The sequence below is a fragment of the Antechinus flavipes genome, chromosome 1, assembly GCF_016432865.1.
Source record: "Antechinus flavipes isolate AdamAnt ecotype Samford, QLD, Australia chromosome 1, AdamAnt_v2, whole genome shotgun sequence".
In the NCBI taxonomy this organism is placed as follows: Eukaryota; Metazoa; Chordata; class Mammalia; order Dasyuromorphia; family Dasyuridae; genus Antechinus; species Antechinus flavipes.
In genome coordinates, this window is record NC_067398.1 from 681,420,994 (window position 1) to 681,446,465 (window position 25,472).

The 25,472-nt window shown below is 54.9% G+C and overlaps 1 protein-coding gene across 1 annotated transcript in view; it reads right to left on the minus strand.

Annotated features, from left to right (window-relative positions):
- Positions 1-25,472, minus strand: part of FBRSL1 (fibrosin like 1) — a 234,576-nt gene that overhangs the window by 163,014 nt on the left and 46,090 nt on the right. Inside the window, 1 exon segment of the mRNA XM_051972577.1 lies at positions 7,957-8,160. Coding sequence (XP_051828537.1) covers positions 7,957-8,160 — 204 coding nt within the window.

Here is a 25,472-nt window from a genome sequence, read left to right on the forward strand (position 1 = left end):
CCAGGCCGGCCCACCTACATGCCAAGGACCCCCAGGGCAGCGCTCTCTGTGCAAGGCCGGAACACTCGGCCAGACCTGCCCACGCAGGGGGGGCCCAAGGTCAGGGACAGCCCTTCCACCCGGCCCTGACCCCCGCCCGGCAGCAGCTCCCCAAAGGCTCGGCCTCCTCCCCTGCCGGCCGCAGCTCGGCAGCTGCTCCCAATTCTCCATGGAAACCAGCATTCGGGGGCAAGAACCTCTGGCAGTGAGCGGGACCAGGTCTGCCGGGCAGTGGGCCTGACCTCTGTGCACAAGGGGGGGGCTGCGGCCCCTGGTGGGAGGGGGGGGGGAGCTGAGGGGGCAGTAATGGGGGAGCTGAGGCCCTGGGGGGGGGCCAGGGGGAGGAGCTGAGGCCCTGGGGGGGGCACGGGGGAGCTGAGGGGGCAGTAATGGGGGAGCTGAGGCCCTGGGGGGGGGCCAGGGGGAGGAGCTGAGGCCCTGGGGGGGACACGGGGGAGCTGAGGGGGCAGTAATGGGGGAGCTGAGGCCCTGGGGGGGGGCCGGGGGGAGGAGCTGAGGCGCTCTGGGGGAGATGGGGGGAGCTACGGCCAGCCAACCAAGCTTTCCCTGACCCCTACAAAGATCTCCCCGAGCCCCCATCCTCTCATCCCAGTGCTGGCTGTGCTCTAACCAAGACTCCTCTGAGTGAGTGACCAGGGGCAGGGGCTTCCCTTCTCTGTAAAAGGGGGACCCCGATGCATCGGCACTAGTTGGGCCCCCCCTGTGTGCCAGGGACATGAAGACAAGCGTCCGGCTCCAGAACCCTGGGCCCCAGGGCAGGGACTCTGCGGGAAGGCGCCAGGGCGTAGCCAGAGGCCAGGAGCGAGCGCCCTCCCCCGCCCAGCCCCGGGCTCGGGACAAGCCGGCTGCAGCCTGGGCTGTGGCCAGCAGAGGGCGCCAAGGGCCCGCAGACCGGCCGCCGAGAGCGCTGCGGGGAGGGGCCCCTGCTCCCAGCACACGCGCAGGTGCGGGCTCGGCCCCGCCCCCACCCCCCACCCTTTCCCCAGACCTCGGAGCACGGGCTCCAGGGGCAGCGAAAGTCCCCTCAGGGGGCGCCCCGGCCCAGCTCTGGGGGAGGGGCGGACTAGTTCAAGGTCGGACGGGTGGTAATTAGCAGGACTGGAACCCAGCTCCCCTGCGCTTGCACACGCTGCTCCCCGGGCGGCCTATGGCCCTTAGACACTGGGTGCAGAAAGGGGAAGGGGAGGCGGAAGGAGAATGGGGTGGGGGAGGGGGCGTCCTGTTTGGCGTGCGCATCCCCCTCCCTTTTCACTCTGGCTCAGCCCGGCCTCAGCGGCCCTTCCTGCAGCCTGAATCACCCCCTCACGGGCGGCCAGGGGCAGCTCCGGAGAGAGCCACCGGGGAGGGACCCCCGCAGGGGCATTCACAGCGGGGGAGGGGCGCTCACAGCGGGGGAGGGGCAGCGCCCTGGCTTCCTGCACTCCCCAACTCGTGCTTCTCCCAGGCGCGCGGCCCCGGCATCCAAGCAGAAGAGACAGGATTTGTGACGGGCTTTAGCGCGCAGTAGGTGCGGCAAAAATGTATCTCCTTCCCTGCCCCCCCAACGCCCCCCCATACAAACCCCCATTTTTTTCTTCTTACCGGAGGGAAAGTAAGAGGACAAGGCCCACCTGTGAGGCTGGCAAGGCTGAACCCCGACTTCCGGCCCCAGCTCTGAGCGGCCCCCCCTGCCCTCGCTCCCACCTTCTCCCCCACCTCCCTCCCGGCCCTTGCCTCACTTTCCCTCCCCGTGGGCTCCTTGGCCCTTCCGGCCTCCCCCAAACCAACAACAGCCCCTTCGGCTCCTTCTCCCCCATCACTGCTACATGTCCGGGGCATTGGAGCCAAAGTCAGGGCGCCCTTCCCACTGCCCGAGCCCTGCTGCTAGCTGCTCGCCTTTCTCCCTTCCGATGGGAGGCGCTCTCTCCGGGGGGCCGGGCCCCTTCCTCTTCTTCTCCCGGCTCCCCAGCGTGGGCAGGCTCAGCAAATTCTCGCTGGGGATGACCAGGTTGCTCTGCGCCCAAACCGAGGCAGCCCCGGGGACACAGCTGGAGAAGACCTGCATTCAAATCCTGCCCGTCTGTGGGGCCTGTGAGGCTCCTTTCTCCTCTGCCAAATCTAACTCCCACCTCTGGGCCCAGGTTCCAGTCCAGAGCGCCCCTTATGACCTGCTTGACCTCACCAAGACCCTGCTGCCTCATCCATCAAATGAAGGAAATGGCCTGGATGGCTTCCAACTCATCCACAAACACGCATTAAGTGCCTACTGTGTTCTGGGAGCTGGGCTCGCTTTCTTTCACTCTTCCCTCTCCTCACCTTAACTTTTAAAATTAACTTTCTCCTCTTCCCCTTTTCTTCTTAAATTGTGAATCTGTAACTTATTTGTAAAACCTCCTACAGCAAGGGCAGCAGGGTGGCGCAGTGCGTGGAGCAATGGTCCGGAGGTTAGGAGGACCCAAACTCAAATCCAGCCTGCAGACACTTAATACCTCCTAGCTGTAATCACAACGCCAACCGGTCCCCTCGAATAAAACGCAATCACCGACATCCCCCTATAGATCCTCCTCTCCCCTCCCGGGAACCGCATCTCATTAAAAGTTTAGAAAGTCAGGGGAACCATAAAGGAAGAGATCAGCCCGGATGTTCTGCCACGGGGCCCCCTCCCCGCCCCCGGGGACCTCACTGCCCTAATAGCCCCTCGGTGATCAGTCTTGCCAATTCCTGCCAACCTCGCCGCCCTCCCTCCCACTATCCCGACCTTGGACATTTCCTAATGATTGCCCCCTCCCTGCCCCCTCCAGCTGGGTTCTGAAGCTCATCCTTCCCATCTAACCTTCGAAGCGCTCCCAGCCTAAGCTTTCTGATGCAGACCCGGCCCTGTACGCCACTCAAAAATCCACCAGGTTTTTCCCCCTCCAAAGGAGACGGTGCTCTTCTGCCTCTCTGTGACCCAGCAGCTTCAGAGAGATAGTGGAGAGGTTTCCTGCTTCAACTCATTTCACAGATGAGTAAACTGAGGTAAACAGAATTAATCTCAGGCCAGGTTTGGATTCAGGAAAAAGAGTCCTGCTGATCTCCACTGGGCCCCCTAGCTGCCCTTACCCTCTTAGGCCTCTAAGATCCTCCTATCTCTGACCTTCACCCATTAAAAATTCATTTAAAGCCCAATTTAGGTGCTTTCTCCTCCATGAACATTTCCCAGCAGATAAATACCTTCCGCTCTGGCCCTCACAGGCTTGTTTTGCAATGTTGGGCACTGCTAGAAACTGCCTATACTGCCCAAGGACCAGAGAAAGGGAAAGGGGGAACAAGCATTTATTTAGCACCTGCTGTTTGCCAGGTTCTGTGCCAATATTATCTCACTGGATCTTCACACTAACCCTGGGAAGGACAGCTATTATGGTTCCCATTTCATAGTTGGGCAGACTGAGGTAGCCAGACCCAATGCAAGGTCACAGCTAGAGATGGCAGGATATCTTAACTCAAGAGGTCCTACCTCCAGACCATGCGCTCCCTCCATTGTCTCAGGCCACCAATCAACATTTAGTAATCCCACGCTAAGGTGAGGCACTATCCTAAGCGATGGAGGTACAAACTCCATTCTGTTGGAGCGACAAGCCTCCTGCTGGTGCCCTGAGAAGGGGAGGCCGGGGAGCTGGGGAGGCCGGGGAGCTGGGAAGTCGGGGAGCTGGGGAGGCTGGGGAGCTGGGAAGTCGGGGAGCTGGGGAGGCTGAGGAGGCCAGGGAGCTGGGGAGGCCGGGGAGGCCGGGGAGCTGGGGAGGCCGGGGAGGGCTTCCTTGGGAGTTTTCCCAGCAGGTAAGCCACAGGGAGCCCAGCGCTGTAAGCAACACAGGCAGAAGTGGAGCTAGGCTGTGAGTGGGATGGAAGGGGAGGGAGAGCCTTTTAAGATGTAATCTAGGGTGGCTGGGCGGCTCAGTGGATAGAGCGCCAGGATGGAGTGCAAATCCAGCCTCAGACATTGGGTGTGTGACTGTCTGCCTCAGTTTCCCCATCTGGAGAAGGAAATGGCGAATCATTCCAGGGTCTCTGCCAAGGAAACCCTAAATGGGGCCTCTCAGAGTCGGGACTGAAATATCGGAGGCGGCGGGGGTGGGCTCCGAGCGGGGTGACCCTTCAGAGATGGAGGCCCTGAGGGCCGCGTGGGGGCTGGGGGAGGAGGGCCAAGCAGCAGCAGGGCAGAGCCGTTCTCGCTGGGCTCGGTGGAGGGGCAGCCCAGATACTGCGACACAGTATCTGACGCTCTGGTCCATGCTTTCCTGGCCCCAGACCAATGCTGCCTTCACGTCCAGCCCAGGAGCAAACACGTGTCAGGGGCCCGGAGCCCAGAGCGGGGGGTCCTAGCAGACCACTCCGCGGGCCTGGACGGGGCCTCTCCCCCCAGGGAAGGAAGGCTGGCGCTCCGGCCGGCACAGGCTTCACACACATAGGGAGGGGGAGCCAAGCTGGGCCAGGGCAGCGTGGGCCAGACGGTCAGAGCCGGGGCTGGGCTGGGCCCGAGCCGCTGAGTCAGGGGCCGCCCTCCCTCCGTTCTGTGCCCTCGGGTCCAAACCTGCCCTGCTGAATTTTGGAGCCGGACCAGAAGGAGCCTTCCAATCACATCTCCCCTCCCAGGAGGAGGGGAGAGAAATGAAACCCTATTCAGGGCTGCGGGCCCTTCGGACCCCTCGTTCCTGGCCACGTGGCTGCTCGCCCCGCGGACCCCCTTGGTTCTGGCCCAGCCCGGCCGCCCTGCCCAGGCCCCAGTCTTGGTCCCGAGCCAGGGATGCACACGCACAGTCTGGGCACACGCCCCCCATCCACCCTCAGGCCTCTGACCCGTCCCCCCACGCGGCCCAAACCCCAGCTGGGCCTTAGAGAGCAGGCCTGGAAACAAGCCGCCTTTGTTTCCCCCAGAGGAACTGCTCGCTGACCTAGTCGCCGAGGGAGGGACCGGATCGTGGAACAGAACGGCAGCGCGTCCCTGGGCGACATCGGGGTCTGGCCCGGGAGCAGCCCCCCGGCTGCCGAAGCCCGATCCACCGAGGACAGCCCGAAGGGCGGGACCCGGGCCCAGGACCCCAGAGCCTCTCCCGGGCTGAGCTTCCGAAGCCACGGGCAGGGGAGGGTCTGAAGCCACGGGCAGGGGAGGGTCAGCTTTCCCAGCCGCCCCCGCCCCAGGAAGGTAGGCCCGAGCCCGAGGGACCACTCTGCCGGCCCTGGAAACGAGGGCCACCTTATTTCCAGGCTTTGAGAGGAGGAGGCAGGTAAGGGTTCGAAAGAGAAAGCTCTTCCCCCGGGTGTTATTCCGGGCATGGGACAGGACCACCAAGTCAGGCTTAATCCCTGGCACTGAACGGGGGCCCAACGCCTGGGGAGAGGAAGGGGGGGAAAGTAAACACCGGCGTGCGGGTTCCTGCCTCGGTGGGGCCGGGCCCGGGGAGAAGCTGCAGGAACGGGTTCGGCAGGAACCCACCCGGACTCCCAGCAGGAGTCCCAAGGCTCCATTACAGCCCCAGGAGAGGGGGGCGTGGTCCAGGTTAGACCCGGGAAGGGGGAGCCCACAGCATGAAGGGGTCTCGGGGCAGGCACCACGGGGGCAAGGCCGGGCTGGACCTTGGTGGGAGGAGGGAGGAGAAGGTGGCAAGTGGCCCTCAAGTCAGAGCTTAAGAGGCAAAGGTTCTGCCCAGGTTAGACCACTCTGCCAGAAAGAGCTGGACCCCTGCTAAAGGGAAGATGAAAAACAGGTTGGGGGAAGGGGTACAAGCCATGCCTTTTTATGCTTAAGGCACTTCCTACTTTCCAAGAAAGCTTGATGTGGCATCCAAAGGGCCCCCCAAACCCCAAACGACATCAGGTCTCCCCTGAGTCTGGGTTAAATACCAACTGGTTGGGGCAACCAGATTTGCCCTGCCCCAGAGCCCTCCAGGCTGTCCCTCTCACCATCTGCCCTAAAATAGGACTGAGAAGGGGGCAAGCCCTGAGACGACCTAGCCCAGCGGTGTTTGTATCCATCCATTCACTCATTTATTCATTTATTCACTCACTCACTCGTTCATTCATTCAATGAAGTGATCGATCCGGCGCACATTAAACACCACGACAGCCACAGCTACCACGGCCACCACCACAGCCAAAGGCAAGTCCCCTCTGCCCACCCGGCTGGCTCAGAGGGGGGCACACGGCAGGGAGGGACACGGGAGCCTCCGGGGGCTTCTCTGAGGGAGAGCGTTCCGGGCGCGGGGCACAGCCGGGGCAAAGGAGCGGAGAGAGGCAGCGGCCTACGTGGGTAAGGGTGGGGAAGCTGGTCTGGGAATGAGGATGAACCTAACGCCTACTATGTGCTGGCCCCACGTTAAGTCCATTTTATAAACAGCAGCTTGTTTAATATTCATTTAATATTCAAACTGAGCCTCAGATTCTGGAGGCAGGTGCTGCTAATATCCCCATTTTGCAAGTTAACAAAGTGGATGAATGAGTCCAAAAAGAGTGGAAGGTTCGATTTTCCCTTATGCCTTCCTGATTCTACCCGGAAGATCCCTTGGAACACGCAGCAGCTTCTGCTTCTGTAATGTTTTATACACCCCCCCCAAAAAGGGGGCCAGCTATGTGATACAGGGTCTATGGCCCCGGAGTCTGCCCGCAGACACGACCCTGTGAGCCCTGAGCAAGTCACTTAGCCCTAACCGCCTTGCCCGAGAAACCCCAGACCAACACAACCGCGGAAAGGAAGGCGGGGGGCAAACTCTGGGAGCAGGGGGGCGCCCCCGATGTCAGCCTGGCAGCTGCGAGAAGGACCGATCAGAGACCGGGCCACCTGCCGAAGGCCACACAGCGGGGGAGCGGCGGGGCCACGGGACCAGGAGGGAATCCCTGGCTGGGAGAGCGCGCTGGCCCTGCCCACCCCACGCCCAGAGACCGGACACTCTGGGTCCCGGACCGAGGCAGGGCCGCCCCCCGCTCATTTATCCGGGGGGACAAACAGCAGGCGCGTGCTCACGGACGGCCCGATGGTCAGACCCGCTCCCGGGGCTCGGGATCAGGCTCCGTGGGCTTCCCCGCACGTGGCCGGGCAGGCACGGCGGCTGCGCGTGGGCTGCGCGGACTATTTATAGCTCAGACAAGGTATTAAAAACGAGTCTTTCCAGTCCCCAGCGAGCCTCCTCCTGAAACCTGCTGTTCCACAGCCTGTCCCCGGGGCGCTGGACAGGACCCAAGGGCCGGGATTCGGGTGCCGTCCCGCCTCCCGCGGCTCTCTGCTCGCCTCCAACAGGGACGGCGCGGCAGCGACGGCGGCAACGACAACATGGCGGCGCGCAGACGCCCTGGGAGCGGGCCGATGTCGCCCCCCGGCCAGCCACCGATCAAGGCAGAGCCTTCGGGCTCCCCCGACAAAGTGCGGGGCTCCGACCCCCGGCTCCTTGCCAGCTGAGCCCCCACCGAGGCTGGTTTCCGGCCTCGGTTTTCCCGAGATCTGTCTCCCACTAAGCCGGGCCCAGAGGCCTCCTGGTCAGAAGGGCCGGCTGCTAACGGGCCAGCACCGCTCCCCCCCCCCCCCCCGGCGAGTTCTGACCCGTTCCCACGACCACGAGGCTGGGCTGGCTCTCGGGGACACAGGGAGAAGCGCCCAGAGCCCAGCCGGGCCGGGAGGAGACGAGGGCTTTCACGGGTGACAAAGCGAGGGGGGAGGGCACGGCTCACCGCTTCTCACGGACGTCCTGGGGCCAGTGGGGGGAAAGGAGGGCCGGACCCGGATCCAAGGAGCGCCAGGCCCCGCTACTGCGGGCACAGCGCCCACTGCTGCTGGCAGGGCCTTCCTCCTCCTCCCCCGGGAGGCCCCGCGCCTCCTTCTGCTCCCGGGTCCCCCAGGGTCCCACCCAGTGACCCGCTGTCAGAGCCCCGGGGCGGACGCCTGCCCACCTGAGTGGCGAGCTGGAAGGGGATCTTCTTCTTCACTCGCTCCTTGCCCCGCTCGGCCTCGCGCTCCGAGTTCCCCGGGTCCCGGGGGCCGTGGCCGTTCTCACTGGGCTCGGTGGAGGGGCAGTTCTCAGATTCTCGGGCCTTCTTGCTGGCCGGCCGTTCCCACTTTTCCTTCCGTTCCTGGGGCTTCAGGGCCATGTCCTTCTGCAGGGGAAGAGAAAAGGGCAGGGGCCGTGAGTGGGAGGGACACTGCAAGGCTCCCCGCGCACCCCAAGCCCTTCTCAGTGGGCTCCCGCTCCTCCCCAAGCGCCGGAAGCCGGGTCCGGGAGAGCGGCTCCGCTTTAGCCTTCGCTTTAGCCGCACTGCGAGGTTGGCAAAGCGTTCTCGCCTTTGGTCTTTACAACACCCTGGGGGTCATGGTGCGGGGGCAGAGCCTGGAATCAAGAGCCGAGTTCCAATCCAGCCACTCACCCTGCGCCTCACTCTCCCCCCTTGTCCCCCTACTTCCTAAGATGTCATGAAGATCAAGAGGGATCCTGGAAAATCCCAGAACACAGTAGGTCCTTAACAAATAAAAAACCTGTTCTTTTCTCCTTCCCCCACCCCAAGGAATTATCCCCATTCTGTTTGTCCAGACTCGCTAACAAGACGCGACACCACCTTACAAAGTAACTGGGTGTATCAAAGAACCCAAACTTAGCCAAGTGACTCCGGGGCCCCGAGTTCCAATCCTGACTCTGCTACTGTTTGGCTGTGTAGTCTTGGGCAAATGACTTAAGCTCTCTGAGCCAGACGCGATTCCACGAATTTAAAATGAGAAAGATGGATTCTCCAGCTTAATCACAAGCCTCTGGTATAACGCGTATCATGGAACACCAGGACACACAGGGAAGTGCTCCTCATCCCAGGTCACACGGGACAGAAATAATGCACAAGGAAGATGATAACCAGCAGAGCAGACACTCCATGTGAAAACCCGTGCAATAAAGACTCCACCTCAATATCCCAACGGCCACAGTGACAAAACACACGCACCAAACGGGGCTTAAAGGATGCAACGAAATTTGAAATAAAAGGCGTCCCAAAAGTCTTAGTGTGGCGGTGGAGAGCCGTACCGAGACTTCTGGGACAAAATAAAGCCAGTCTGAGAACTTGTCTCAATATGTTGTTCTTTCCTGGTGAATGTCAATTCCTCTCCCTCAAATGGGACTAAAATAAAATTGTCAAGTGACCCTAATCAAGCCATAAGCCTCAATTTCCCCATCAGTTTGTTCTGATCTATGACAGGGCTGCTTTACATTCTAATCCTGGAATCCTCAGTACCTTATATGGAGTCTGGTATACAAAAGGTGCTTACTAAGTCCTTGGGTGATCACATTTATATGTGTGCACACAAGGGTATATGCAGGTATATGCTTTTACCTCCCTGACCTCCAGAGAAACTAGCTGAAGGCAGGGGCTTCTTGGTCTGTGTAACCCCAATTCCTAGTACACAGTAGGCACTTAATAAATGTGTCAACTGAATAACAAGAACAACCAAGATGGAGAACTGCAGAAAAGGGCAGAGCCGGTCATATCATCAAATGAGCTCAAATGTACTCACACTGTACTGTGCTTAGCACCGGCATACAGGAGGTGCTACATAAATGCTTATTAGCTTCCTTTTCCCCCTTCCCTTGAAATGAAGAGTAAAGAACAGACACTGATACCAACTCTATGGGGATCTGAGCTCCTCAGGGATGATGGCTCCCAGTCTCCCCCTCCCCCATAGGGTGTGTGTGTGTGTGTCTGTTTGTCTGTGTGTCTATATGTGTATGTGTGTCTGCCTCCCCCCATCCTCCAGGGCCCCAAGGCCCGGCACAGGCCTGCTTGGCTCCCCTTCCTGCCCTCCCTTCTCCGACTCCCCCTCAGGAGCATCCACAGCTGGCCCAAGGCCAAGCCAGGAAACCCATGAACAAAGGGGGCCTGGATCGGTGGGCGCGGCAGGCACTGGTGCCCTGTGCCCGCCGAGGGCGCAGCCACTGACCGTCCCGCTGCAGCCGCCGCAGGACGTGGCCACGGAGGAGAGAAGGCCTCTCAGCCCGTCTGCGGTTTCTAAAGCCTAACCTGTCTGGTCACTTCCTCCCCGCGTCCTTCCCTGTGTTCTGGGCTCACCCTCCCAAAGCTCCGACTACTACCTGGGCCTTCCTGGCCCCGGCACCAGGGGCAGAGGGAGGAGCCCAGAGCGAGACCTAAGCTGCTGAGGATCCCGGACCTGGCGAAGTATCTGTCCCAGATACATCTCACTAGAGAAAGGCTACACGGCCCCGAGCTGTCTGAGGAAGGGGCTAGCCCCCGGGAGGGAACCCAGCGACCCAGCCCATCCAAGGCCCTGTCCACCTGCGACACGACCGCCGTGCTCTGCTCCTTCCTCCCCCAGCCCCGCTGCAGGGTACCTGTCTTCAATCAGATATTCCTGACGATTCTACGGACTCAGAGGGCACAGGCGTCCAAGGCCCCTGCCTACAGGCGTCCACTAGGGCAGGAGGCTCTGAGGGCAGGACGAAGGGAGGACCCCCCTCTGGGGGGCGAGGGCCACGTGATGCAGCTAGTAAGGCAGGGAGGGGAGGTTTGGTGACCAGGTGCAGCTATCCACCCACCCACTCATTCATTCACTCACTCACTCACTCACTCACTAACTCATTCATTCATTCATTCATTCATACTTGGCAGCTAGGTGGGACAGTGAGTAGAATCCTGGAATCTAAATTCAAATCTGGTTTCAGACAACAGCTATCGCAAGTCACTTGCAGGGAAAATTTTCAACATTCACCCTTGCAAAATCTTGTATTCTAAATTTTTTCCCTCCCTTCTCCCCACTCCTCCTTAGACAGTAAATAATCCATTATATGTTAAACATGTGTGATTCTTCCATACGTATTTCCACAATAATCTTGCTGCACAAGAAAAACCAGAACAAAAAGGGAAAAAATGAGAAAGAAAACAAAATGCAAGTGAACAACAGGAAAAGAGGTGAAAATTCTTCACATTCAGTTCCTAGTCCTATCCCTGGGTGCAGATGGCTCTCTCCATCACAAGATCATTGGGACTGCTCTCAATCACCTCATTGTTGAAGAGAGCCACGTCCATCAGAACAGATCACAGTATAATCTTGCTGTTACTGTGTACAATGATCTCCTGGTTCTGCTCATTTCACTCAGCATCAGTTCTTGTAAGATTCTCCAGTCCTCTCTGTATCCATCCTGTTGGTCGTTTCTCACAGAACAATAATATTCCATCACATTCATATACCACAATTTACCCAGCCATTCTCCAATTGATGGGCATCCTAGAACGGGAACGATAATACCCACTCCCCCTCCCTCTTCACAGAAAAGATGGGTTTGAGCAAGGCCATTTGGCTTCTCTCTTTGGATTCCTGGCCCCTAGTTCAGCGCCTAGCAATGCTTGTTGAGTGACTATTATTTCTGGTGGCAGGGGCGCTGGCTCTGTTCCTAACTAATTCAGCTGCTTTAAGAAAGTCACTTAAGTTCTACCAGTCAATCTGTCAATAAACATTTATTAAGCACCTACAGTATGCCAGGAATAATACTAAGTGACAAGGAAACAAAAAGAGGCTAGAGATGCTTTCTGTCCTTAAGGAATATCACAATGTAATGGGGAAACAACAAAGAAGACTTGGACTTGATAACGGCTAAATTTCCTTTGAGCAAAGTCTAAAATAGGAATTCCTATGGAGAATGGACAGCTTTTGAGGGAAGAAATGGGAATTTGGTAAATAACTCTTATTATTCTGCTTAGATATCGCAGACAGTTACTGGAAAACATTCACGGATTGGACAGAGAAAGGACAGGAGCATTCATGCTACAAGCGGGCCAGTTGAAGGAGTGATTCCTATGGCTCCAAACCCAATAAAGCCCTCTTCATATTGATTCGAGGGAAGTGGAAAAACCAAAACAGCGACAGGCAGCCACGCAGGCCGAGCTAATTGATTTCTGCAGGAACCAGAGCTCAGAACTGATTCCCGATCGATGAGGTTATGCAATTCTTGGCGTAGCCTTGGACAAACCCATCCCAGGCGTGCTCTGAAGGCTTGAATTCTGTTTATACCAATGGCTTTCTGGGAATAAGGATTCTCAGGACCGTTCTCAATCAAATCTAAAACAAGAAATAAACCGGAGACTGATTACATTGGACGGAAATCTCTTTCCAAAAAACCCCCACTAAGAAAAAGATGGGTGATTGACGAGAAGTAAGGATGGAGCGTCTAACTTACTGGACCGGACTATTACCCATTTAACAACTTTATGAGGTATTATGGGCCCCAAAATCAGTTTGTTTATATATATAGAAAATGTGAAAATGGGCTTTATAATGATGTTTTATAATGATGCACGGAGTTTGCATGGAAAATGCTAGAATCTATTATATGGTATATAGGATATGCAGTATATATAGCATATGCTATAAATACTATGTATTATATACTACATATAATTTGCATAAATATACTATATATAATATATACTATAAATATATACTAATATAAATGTAAATACTACATATACACTATAGTATATATTTATATATACTATGTATAAAGTACATGTTAAGTATATTTTACATGTACATGGATAGACGTGGGTACACACCCACACTCTTTACAGATATACAGATATCTAAATAGATAGATCCACACGCATACAATATAAAGAACGGGGTCTGGGTGAAAGTTGAGGGAACCTAAAGAGGCTGGAAATCCCTGGTCTAGCTCCTAAGTGGATTGTTTTGGGGCTTGTTTCTACTTTTGGAGTGGGGGTGGAGTTTATTCCATGATTTCATCTTCTAACAGGATTCTTGGTGAAGAGCTCCCTTTGACAAAAGCAGATCAACAGGGGTTCTGCAACAAGCCAGAGACAGTTGTCTATCCTGAGTAGATTTATTCAGAATCAGCCCATCTGCGTACAGTCAGAGGAAGAGGATTTAGACAGAAATCTTCCCAAAATCAGCCTTCTATTCACTGTTCCAAGGATCTATTATTTAAAAAAAAAAAAAAAGTTTATCAGAGGCCCCAAACTCTTATTTTACACACTATTCTGACTAGCCAGAAGGCTCGGCTCACTTCACAGTCCGATGGGAGGAGGGGGAGGAGAGTTTCTGCTTTGACGGGGAATCCTGAGAGGCCCCTGGGCCAGGTTGCTAGCTGAGTAATCCATACCCTCACGGGCAATACAAGAAACTAGATGGGAGATGAATTTCCCTTCAGAAAGGGCTGGGGAAGTCGGTGTCAGTCACTTTCGTTTCCTCTAAAGTGGGGGTGAGGCCCCAGCCCCAGATTCCTGTAAGAGCTGAGCTGCAAGTTGCCCGGTGGCCCAGCCTCCAGAGCCAGCCTAGATCTCATTTCTGGATGCGGGCTCTCTGCTCAGAGACATTTGCTCTGGGTCAAGAACTGGACCCTAACGCCTACGCTGGGGCCTTACCGCTTGGCCAGAGTTTGGTCTAGCCTGGATCCCTCCCTGTAATCGCCGCTGAAAGGCCTGGCTGGTTCTCCCAATGAAGGCAGCCCCATGGCAACCGTCGGGCCCCCTCTGGGGGAGCTAAGTGGCTCTCAGGGCCCGGAGTGAGCAGACTGAGCTGTGGCAGAGGCCTCGGCCAGGGCTAAGGAAAGAATGACCCCCCCGGGGCCCAGAGTCGGTGGGCAAGCACAAGCCCGCTCACTGGCCCAGGCCTGGGTCCAAGATGGCAGCAGCTCAGGCCGAGCAGCCCCATTCTGTGACGGGCACATCTTATGTGGTCCCTGGAGCTGCACCCAGAAAGGGCCTCAGAGCCTGCCCCCAAACCTCCATCCTGCCGTCAGACACAACCGACGGATGGTTAGAGACCCTGGGCAGCAGCGGCTACCACAAAGACTTCTAACACCTAGGCTGCCCTCTTGCTTCTTCCATTTCTATGTGGCCTTCCACTTCCTCTGGGCCTCAGTGTTCCCATGTGTAACCCAAAGGGCGGAGAGATTTAAATTAAATGGCCCTTAGGGGCCCTTCTGCTCTAAACCTATAACCCTAAGCACCAAAGTCAGAGAGAATCTGAATCAGAGTCAATGATTTATTTTATCTATTTATTTTAGAGAGGCTAGTGACTGTAGTTAAGCATGAAGTGTCTGACACTCCCGACTCCAGGGCCAGTACTCTTTCCGCTCTACCATCTGCCTGCCCTTTGAGTCAATCATTTCTTGAGCACCCACTATGTGCCCCAAATTTGGGGGTGACCAGACAAGCCCCGTGTCAGCTTACATCCTCATGGGCTGACCTGCAGACAGAGCGTCTGTTCCAAGGTCAGATCCTAAAACTCATCAGCCCACCTTCTGTGAAGGGCGTTCATTAAATTACCAGCCCAGTAATCCACATGAGTAACATAATAAATTGTTCTAACTCGGGCTGCAACTCCGACAACACAGTGTTAGTCCCGAGTCTGCATCCTCAGCCAAACCCCAGTAACATTGTTAAGTAGTATCCCTCTCCGTGGCAACAGGGGTGGAGTATGGCAACAGCCATCTTATCTATTTCTGCCCATTTTTGCCTAAGAAGTCACTCCTCCGGCTCTGGGGAAAGCCTCTGCCTCTCATCCTCAGCAAGGCGGAAGCCATTACCCTTCCCAACATTGTGTTCTGCTTTGGGACAGCTCTAATTATTATCTGCCTCTGCTACTTCTACCCATTTACTGCTTCTCAATTCTGCCTCCTGGGGCAAAATAGCAAAGTTTAATCCCTCTTTCAAGTCTGTCCCTCGGGGATAATGTAAAAAAATTACCCTGACATGGATTCCGTCAATATAAAGTTATTATAAAATGAAATAAAATATATTAAAAAAAAAAAGTCTGTCCCTTGGAATATTTGAAGGCACCTGCCATGTCTAACTCCTAAAAAAACTCTCCTTCCTCGAACTTAAACAATATCTAAATTCATTCAGTTGTCAAATAACAGTTGAATTTGAACTCAGGTTCTTTTACAGCAATTCCTATATACCTTCTACTACCTATCCTCTGAAACCCAGGCCCTGTTTTATTTGTTATGTTTACATTACAAAATTCTAATACGACTCAGATGTTATCAATTTTTTCAGCTAAAACAAAGACGGAAGAATTAATTAACATGTTCGACGAGAGAATCCAAAAATATTTTAAATGTATAGAAAATTTTTAAAGAATTAGAAAGATGGGATAAGTCAAATAAGCTGAAATACACCAGAGGGCCACATGGAATAAGCACTATACTGGAAGGGCTAGTGGCCCTTGAAGGTAAGATCTGCGTGTAAAACTTTGTATTATTAATGATATATAATACACACATCACATATAAATGTCATACATATACATCACACACATATAGACATATGTAAACCATATATAAATGTATTAATGATATATATAAATTCCACATTACTCATTATAAAAAACATTATTTAATGTCTCTGAGGTAAAATGGAGATAAAAGTTGAAATACCTGCTCCTTAAGACTAAAAAACGAGGTAACGTTACTAAGATGCTCCATCATTTGTTTCTGAGTCCCGTGTGACTTAAGCAAATCTGAGGCGGCTGTTTTCCTCATTTATAAAACTGAGAACCATCCTGCTTTACGAGCCAGAAGGGAAGGTCCCCTGAAAAGAACAGGGAAGATTCTCCTGCCTCCTGCCCCTCTTGCGAAGGCTTCTGGGCCTGGTGGCAGCCAACCTCCCGAGTGAGCCTCCCTAAGCTGCGCATCCAACAATAATAGGAATGATCTATAAAGACTCCCAGTCAACGTACTCTTTTATAAACAGATTTGTTTAGCCATAAATTTGGGGCTGCCTAGAGCCCAGTCTGAGGTTGTGAAAGCCCATGCTGTAGTTCCCCATTGATTGTTAATCTTGCAAGACTCTAGTTTCCGGCTCTGGTGATTTATAAACTGAATTAATGACAGCTTGTTTTAAATAGTCCAGACTTGGTCTGGGGCTTTCCCACAATATTTGGGTAGCACCAGGGAAAAGGGACCGGCTGGGGAGTGGGTGGCCCAGACGGAACCACAACAGGGCCCGCATTTAGAGTGACAAAGGACAGGACGTTCAAATCCTACCTGGGTCCCTTACTATCAGGGTGTGACCTCGTCCACACCCCAATAGTAAGCAGAGCAGAGTAGCAATCTTTCCCAGTTTCAGTTTCATCACCCTCGCACACCCATGGGGTGTTTTTCCCAAGGCTACGTGGATTCCTTCCTCACTTTGCCGTTCTCAGAAGCTGTTGGGACTGGCCTGGGCCTTGTCCAAATACCCCCCCCCCCCTTTCTGGGATTATTACCCTTTTCTTTTAGAATGTACCTGATTATTTATACCTTCTCTTCTCCATTAGAAGGCGAGCTTCTTGAAAACGATATGATTTTTTCTCCACATGCTGAGAAATACAGTGAGTGCTTAATAAATGAGAGCCGACCCTTAGTGATCCATCTATCCCAAACCATTTTGCATCTCCCCTCACGGTTAACTCCCTGAATGCAGAACCAGAGTTGCTTTTGACCACCTCCCCCACCACGTGTCCATCCCACAGCAGGTGCTCCATAAATGTATTTGGGTCGGATTTAAACTGAGAGGTTATAGAGATAATTTCTATAAATCTCCGAGTTATCCAAGGGGAATCACCATTTCTCTCTTCCCACGGTACAGAGATCATCTATCTATCCCCTGTCATCAGCGCAGACCTGTATCTCCTACTCTAACAGGAGTTCTAGTCTCCTAATCAAAGAGCCCATTTTATAGACAGGAAGATAAAAAGCCAAAGGGAAAAAGCTGTGGGTCTTGAGCATAATGGCCTTCAGGCAAGCCATGGACAACAAGACTTGGGCCACTGGAACTTCTTTTGAGTCATTCAAATGTTTCCTGATCCCCTCAGCCAGACAGGCCCTCTCTGATGCACTCACTGTTTGAGCCTCTTACTACATCCTCACATGCCCCTTACCCTGCTCCCCCAACCCCCACCGAGACAAGGATGTCTGAAATCCCCTGGCACTGCCCCCCTCCGGTGCCCAATGCAGAGAAAGGCCAGGAAAGATTAGGTGAACTCCCCTCCCCCCAAAATACACCCAGACTTTGCTTCAAACCTGCCCTTATTATTGCCCCTGTGGACTTTTAAAAAAACCTGGAAACTTCCCGGGACCTTAGTTTCTTCCTCTGTAAATGCAAAGGAACTGGAAGCTGGCTGGAACCGTAACTCAAGCCCCCCGGCTCTAGACTCCCATCTCCATCGTTCACAATCCGGCCGAGTGCAGGGTCAGAAAACTCTTGGTCCCCCAGAAAGCTGGGGGACCAGGTGCGCGGGCTGGGCGTCCTGTGCAGCTTCGGATGAAGGATGCTCAGGACCAGAGAGGCTCGGGGACGGAACTCCTGGGACCTATGTAACTTGGTTCTTGAGAGGATTCGGGCCAGTTCCTACGATCCTTTGAGGAAGAGAACACCTGCACCAGCAAGGGCGGGGGGGCAGCTTCCCTCTCTCTGTCACCCGCTGGCATTTTGTTTTCTTTCTCATTTTTTTCCTTTTGGTCCAACTTGTGCAGCACGAGAACTGTATAACTATGTATGCGTAACGTATAGGGACTACCTGCCATCTGGGGGAGGGGATGAGGGAAGGGCGGGCAAATTTGGGACTTAAGGCTTGGCAAGGGTCGATGTTGAAAATTTACCCAGGCATATGTTCTGTAAATAAAAGGTTTTAATAGGAAAAGAAATTAAAGACTTTCATGCAAAAACAAAAACACCTTAGGGCTCCTTCCCTTATGACATGAAATAGCCCGCGGCTCGCCAGGTGTGGCCCCCGCCCAGCAGGCCCCGCTCGGGGCCTGTGCAGGAGCCTGGCGTCTGCCCAGAGAAGGGAAGCGGCTTTTCCAGGCCACACAAGGAAAGCGGGGGCAGCGCTGGGATTCGAACTCAAGCCTTCGGACCCCTGGGTTCAGGCGGCCCCGCTCCCCGTCCGCGAGTCTGGAAAGCGGGAGGGAGAGTCCCCGCTGGGGGGAGGGAGGCTCGGAGCACCCGTCGGCTGTACCGGGAGGAGGGGGAGGGAGGGGAAGGCGGCCTGGAGCCCGCGAGGGCCTGCAGTCTCCAGTGACCGGGCGGGGGCAGGTCCGGCCCGGGGGGCTCCGAGCGCGCTACCTTTGGCACCGGATCCGTGCCGGGCGCAGGGCCAGCCCCGGACAATGGGGCGCCAGGGCTCCCTGGGCCAGGCCGCCTCTCGGCGTGCCTGGACAATCCTGTGTCTGTCACGGCCGCCCGGGCCTGAAGGGAGCCTTTGTGCCGGGGGCCGTCGTGGGGGACGGTCGGAGAGAAGCACAAATAGGTCAGGGCGGGGGGGCCCCGGGACACGAGGAGCAAGGGCAGGAGTGAGAAGTGCTCGGCCCGAGTGCGCCCGAGCCCACCGTGGAGCCCCCAGCCCATCCTTGGGAGGGAGCCACCTGGTCCGTGCCCTGAGTCAGTCCCCAAGACAATGGGAGCGAGTCCTGAGCCTCTCCACTCCTGCCGAGGCTGCCCCTCCTCAGAAGGTGCTCCGGGGTCTCATGGGGGAGGGGCTGGGGGGGCGGGCCGAATCGGAACCCAGGTCCCCTGTCCTGTGCCCCTGCCACTCTGCCCACCTCCCTCTCCGGGAGAGCCGTCCTGTGCCCCTGACCCCCAACCTCGCCGCCTCCCGAGGCACCAGGACGCCTGCGCTCTGACCCCTGAGCACGGCGCCTTCAACACAGCACAGGGTGAGCAGGCTGCTGCATTTAGTTAGAAGGGCCCGAGGCCCAAGATGACGGGCTAGAGAGCAGAAGCAGGACTTGAACCCAGGACCTCTGACCCCAGAGACCACAGGAACGTGCTCCCAGCATGCGCCTAGCCTCAGATTAAGAATTCCTCCTCCTCGAATGATCGAGCAGCACGACTTAAGCACCTACTGTGTGCTGAGCAGGAAGACTACAAAGCCCGCCCTCCCTGAAAGGAGGCACAGAGGAGCCGAGGGGCCCCCTCCTGGGTCTCTGCCCCGCGGCCCATCCGGCCCACAGCATCCGCAGTGACTCCTCCTGGGCCCATCAAGCTGGGGGGAGGGGCTACGGGCTGCTCTGTCTCCTCTCAAGGGCCGAGGGGACTCACCAAAAGCTTCTCCTCCAAAATCATCTCCAGCCAAGGGGCCGGGCAGAGGGTCAGCCTTGAGGAGGAAGCCGGGGACCAGGCGCGGGCCCCACTGCAGGCCGGAGGGACCGGGCGCGGGCCCCACTGCAGGCCGGAGGGACCGGGCGTGGGCCCCACTGCGGCCGGAGGGACCGGGCCCGGACCCCCTTATCTTCCCCGGGAAACGCGGCGCCGACATTCTAGGGGGTGGGGGAGCTGGCCCTGCCTCCGTCCTGGGGCCCCGAGGGTCCCTTTCCGCTCTGATACTATATCCCATTAAGCAGCCGCTGAACATGAGGCCCCAGGGAGCCGAGATTGGGGGAAAAGAGCTTCTGGTCTAGTAGCGAGATCCCAGCGAACACAATACTGCAAAGCTGAGGCTGAAAGACTGTGCCCCAACGGCCCGACGGACGCGGCCCAACAAGGTCCGGCTCCTGCTCCTCCCCAGAAAGTGTAAAGGGAGCTGAGGCGAAGGGAGGGAGAGCAGGTGCTTGCTCGGCACTTCTCGGCTGGGGGGTGGGCGGGGCACCGGCCTGACGGGGGCTGGTCACTGTGCCCTTGTGCCTCAGTTTCCCTCTTTGTAAAACGGGGATGAAAACCTGAGCACGCCCCAGGGGCACTGAGCAGATCAAAGGGAGAGCACTGTAAAGAGCCCTCGGGCTGGCGGGGTCCGGAGGCAGGAGGACTCCCCGGTGCAGAACCGGCCGCAGACACTCGCTGGCTGCGGGCTCGGGGCGTCTCCCCCCCTGCCTCTGTTTCCTCCTCTGTAACCCAGGGAGCAAAGGACGGAGCATCGCCTGTGCCAAGGAACCCCGGGGGGAGTCTGCAGTCCCCTCGCGCCCGTCCCAGGACCGAGAGCCGGAGCAGGATCAGGGTGCCCGGAGCCCAAGGAGCCTGGGAGTCATCCCGCCCGCTCCCCCGGGATCCCCGGCCGGCAGGGCCCAGGAAGCGCCGGATAAATGGCCGTTCCCTTCGCAAAGCTCGGGCCCTCCTGGCAGAGGGAGCGCTTCCTGCTCTTGGCTAACCCCTGGGGCAATCCTGGCGAGTCCCAGGCCCCCAGGGTCGGAGGTGATGGCCCACTCCCAGAAGAAGCTCCAGCCTTGGGCAGCGGGTGAGGTGGCCAGAGCCGGGGGCTCCCGGGGTGCACTCCCTTCTCTGGGGGAGGGTCTGTGCTGCGAGCCCCTGGGCTGGCCTCCAAGGAGGGGAGTCTGTTCCCGGGAACCATCACTCCCTCCGAGGTGAACGAGGAGCAGCCCCCCAAACGGGTCCGAGGCTGTGTGCAGCCAGAGCTGGGAGGAAGCTCCCCCTAAACGGGGAGAATCCCGGGAAAACGTGGATGAGCCGATGCGGGGGGAGGCAGGAGAGCTGGGGAAGCGGTCTGTGAATTAAAACATGGCGACAAACAAAAACTTTGAAAAACTTGGTCATCATAATGCTAAATGACCGCTATGCAGAATTTTGCTACTTTCTTGCTTGTTGGACAAAACAGGCAGAAGGAAGAAGCGTATTTTTGAAAGTGGAGACTTGCTCAGTTTTACTACAGACATGTTACCAGGATTTTATTTTCCTTCAAAAAATTATTTTTACATCCGGAAGGACTTCCTGGAGGAGGTGTTTGGACTTGAAGCGGACAATTTATTAAGTTTGTGGTAAGCACCCCCCACGCCCAGCAGCAGAGCAGCCCCTGCCTGTGGACAAACAACCCCGGATGCTGGCATTCAAAGCTGAGCTCAACAGAAAAAAATCAGGATCCCGTCTGCAGAATGCACAGTCGGGAAGAGCCCCCGTGAGAACGGCGGGGAGGGGGCTCTCAGCCGCCCGGCGTCAGGGCGGGGTAGGAGGAGTCACGCAGCCGAAAACTGGCCAGATCCGGCTCCCGGCTAGGGCCCCGTCCAAGATATCAGTGCAGGCCAAGGGAAAGTCAGCTGAATGACCCTGAATAAGTCACTTACACTCAAGATTTCCCACCCCCCAAAACAGGGATAATAATAATAATAATAATAGCAGCACCCACTTCCCAGGGCTATGAGGACTGAGAGAGAATAACTGTAACATAACTTGCACAGTGCCTGACACATAGTAGGTGGCCTATAAAGTCTAGCTATAATCACCGTCATCATCATTATCATTACTGCCATTGTTACCATTGTTATTATCATCTCTATTATCATCAGTATTACCATTATTATTATTATCATCATTACTATTATCATCGCTGCTATTGTTATTAGTCATTATTATTATTACTATTTTATCATCATCACTGTCATTATTACTATCATCATTACCATTGTTATCATCATTACTATTACTGCTATTGTTATGTCATTTTTATTATATTATTTCATTATCATCGTCACTGTCATTATTACCATTATTATTACTATTGTTATTACTGTCACTATTACTATTATCATTACTATTGTTATTACTGTCACTATTACTATTATCATTACTATTGTTATTACTGTCATTATTATTAAACCACTATTTCATTATCATCACTGTCATTACCATTATCATTTACTATTGTTATTACTGTCATCACTATCATCATTGCTATTGTTATTACCGTTATTATATCACTATTTCATCATCATTACCATTATTGCTATTATTACTACTATTATCATCACTACTATCATCATTACTGTCATTAATACCATTATATTATCATTACTATTGTTAATGTCATTGTTACTATTATTATTATTATCTGGACGATGATGGTTGCTATTTTGCTGCTCATTTTATAGATCAGAAGGTCCAGAAATGCTGTAAGAGAGCACTGGCTTTGGAATCAAGAACACCCGGATCCAAATCGCGCCTGAGATTCACTGACCCTGTGGTCAGGAGCACTCGAGCCTGGCCCCGGACCAGTCAGTGAGAGGTCTCGCCCCAGGGGTGAGAGCCTGGACAAGTCACCGTCTCCTGGCTCATCCGGAGAAGCTGCAGAGGGCCAGAGGGGTGCCGAGGACCGGCCTGACTATAATGTGCCCCTCCCCCCCGCCATGAGATCCACTAGCTCACCGATTCCTCCACCTCCTACCAGAAGGGGAGGGAGTCGAAGGCTAGGTGTCTTCTCACCCCGGAAACGGGCGCCATGTTGCTGCGGAATCTTTTTTTCGGAGGCAACTGGGGTTCAGTGACTTGCCCAGGGTCCCAGCCAGTGACCCTGTTAGGTGTCTGAGCTCACACTTGAACTCGGGTCCTCCTGACTTCAGGACTGGTGCTCCATCCACTGGCTCACTTAGCTCTCCCGATGTTTTTTTTAAAAAGATACAGGGTTCGATGCCTTGTCGAGGGTCACACGTCAAATTTGGCTCCTCTGGTTCCCGGGCCAGCGCCCTCTGCACTGCACTCTTTGCCCCATTTGGTATTTCCCCATCTACCTACATGATCCCAAAGGTATCACTTGGTGAGCCCCTCCCAGCTGAGGGCTCCGACCAGCTCCAGTCCTATCAGGGGAGAAGGTGCATGGGCAGGAGCGCTGTAGTTCTGCTACTTGCCGGGCTCATTGGGGACGGACAGCACATCAAAGGAGGCCTTGAAAATCCCCCAATCGTGAGCTTTGGGAACAAAAGTGTCATTCTAACCACAACTGTTGGCCGGGATCCTCGGGGAGGATGGGGAGCAGCTAGGCCCGCCCTGGCCAGGCAGCAGCTGCCCGAGGGTCTGGGCCCGGCCTTCTGCCAGAGCTTTCCCCCAAAAGGGAAAGGGAGACAATTGCCGGGGGGAGGAGAGGGCCCGTGTGCACGGCTGGTTGTTAGAGCTGCATACCAGGCACTCCCCACAGCTTTGGCAACTGCGGCTCCAGCCTCCCTCACACAATGGAGCACAGATTGAAAAGCTGAAGGATCGCTGAACCAGAGTAGCAAGAGATTCAGAGGTCGTCCAGCCTAACCTTCTCATGTTACAAAATGGGGAGCCCAGAAGGGAGAAGGCCAGGTAGTGGTCCTCCGGCTCCAGTCTGATGTTCCTTCCTTCCTATCACACTTTCTCTGGCTCTAGCAGCTCTTTCTTTTCCCACCAGGCCTGGTCCCTAGGACCCACGGCACATGTGCTCTCAGGCTACATTCCCCTAACTCCAAACCCAGCACACTTCCCCTTGCCCAGCTGCCTCCTGCCCTAGCCAGCCAGAAAACGAAAGCACCACGGCCAGAGTCCATGTTTGCTTGGCACTCTTGTCAGGGAGCTCTGGCCCCGGACCTTGGACCCTCCCTACCTCACCAAGGCCCTCTCAGAACGAGAGCTCTGCCTTCCAGGAGCGGTCCCGGGCACCCCCGCTGGCTCACGCCATGTCCCCAGCTAACAGGTCAGCTGCCATCTATAAAATCCACTCCTTCCCCAAACCTCCCGGGTCAGGGAAGGGGCTCTTTGCCTCTCCAGCACAAGATGACAATAGAAAAAGCCACTGCTCACATCTCCCAGGTAGGCCAAATCCAAGAAAGTGCAGAAATGGAAACTAAAGAATCCTCTGGAAAGGGGGCCCTGGGGAGCTGGCAAGGGGCAGAGGCCCTCTTTCCCTCATCCAGGCTGCTGGTGGCAGTTCAGCTCTGGGCAGAGGATGGGAAGGAGAGATCTCTGCCAGGTACCAGGGTCCCTGAAGTAAGAATCCCATCCCACTGATGTTCATCGCTGAGCGATTTCGCTGAGCGATTTAAGCAGCCCCAACCTCCTCATCCAAAGCCAAGGCTCAGGCAGACCCCGTTCTATGGGACACAGTGGGGGCACCATAGTCCTGGTGGTGGGATTCAGTAGGTAACCAATTTATCCTACTCAGCCCTTCTCTGAAGGAAGTCAAGGCCTTTGGCACCTGCCCAAATAACCAACCAACCAATTAAGTATTTCCCATGTGCTAAACTCCTCGTTGATCCCTAGCAACACAAAGACAAAAAAGGAAATAGTTCCTGTCCTCAGGGAGCTTACATTCTTATAGGAGAATGCTCACATCCTGTTCTGGGCCACCCAGAGTCAGCCACTTGATGCTAGCACCCACTGCCCATAGCAACTGATCTATGAAGATCACAGACCAGAAACCCCAAGCAAGTGGGACTCAAATCTCCCCCACCCTAGGAAATGATATTTTGCTTCCTTAATCTGCTTTCATGCTCTTATCCCAAGTAGAATATATGGTATTTGAGAGCCAGAAGCTCCCTCCCTTCATCCTTCCTTCCCTCTTGCCTTCCTCCTTTCCTTCACTCCTTCCTTTCTTCCTTTCTTTTTTGTATCTCCGGGGCTTTTTTGTATTGTATTGTGACCAATAATGAATGTCTGTTGAATTGAATAGAACCCTAGGATTTTAAGGCTGGAAGGGACCTTATAAAATACATACCCCAGCCCCCATTTCACAGGTGAGAAAACAAAGGTCACCTCCTAAGAGATGAGAGCTCACCTACAGGAGAGTTAACAAACAGAAGGTTTCCAAGTAGCTCAGCCTGAATTTAAACCTAGGGCCTCTTACACTGAATCCAATGTTACTTCTATTATAGCTCTCTACTCTTTTCTCTTTGTCAATAAGTCACTGAGTAAACATTTCGATACAACCGAATTCCATTCGCTGGGGCATCTGGTGCTGCAGCCAATGGAATACTGGGTTTTGGAATTGGGAATCCCAATCCAGCCTCGGATACCAGCTGTGTGATCCTGGGCAAGTCACTTTTACTTTGTGTCAGTTTCCTCATCTGTCAAATGAGATGGAGAAGGAAATGACAAACCATTCCCATGTCTTTGCCAAGAAAATCCCAAATAGGGGTCACAATTTAACAATATGCAAACAACTTATCATCTGAGTAAAGAACCGGTATAAACCAGACTTGATTGTGGACATCAATTGGCTCAACACTTTATTTTATTTTTCTTAAAACAAATAAGGAAACCAAGACTTGTTAGCTGGGGCCAAGATCTGAACCCACGTCTGCAGACTCCAAGGTCCGCTCCTTTCACTCTATCATACTGCCTTACAAATCATGGAAGGCTTCCAAGAGAAGGTGGTATTTGAGTTGAGCCTAGAAGGAAGACAAGGATTTGGAGAGAGCATCCTCCCATGTCACCTCCACAGAATCACTGGTCCCAGGCTTCCTGCCCGTTTCTTCCCAAGTCACTGTTCTGCTTGAGGGGAGGCGGAATGGGCCAGCAAAACCCACTGGACTGCCAGAAAGATGCCCAGCCCTGGCATCCAAGGAGGAGCCCTCCCCCAGCTAACTTGCCGGAGCCCACAATCCCACTGCCTTGTTTACAAACACAAGGTTCCCCCTCCTCTCCTGTCCCCCCGGGAGGTGTGCACGGTTAGAAATTTCCCAGCTCCCCTCAATTGTGACTTAAACAGCTCTGGAGTGGCGTGTTTGCGGGCT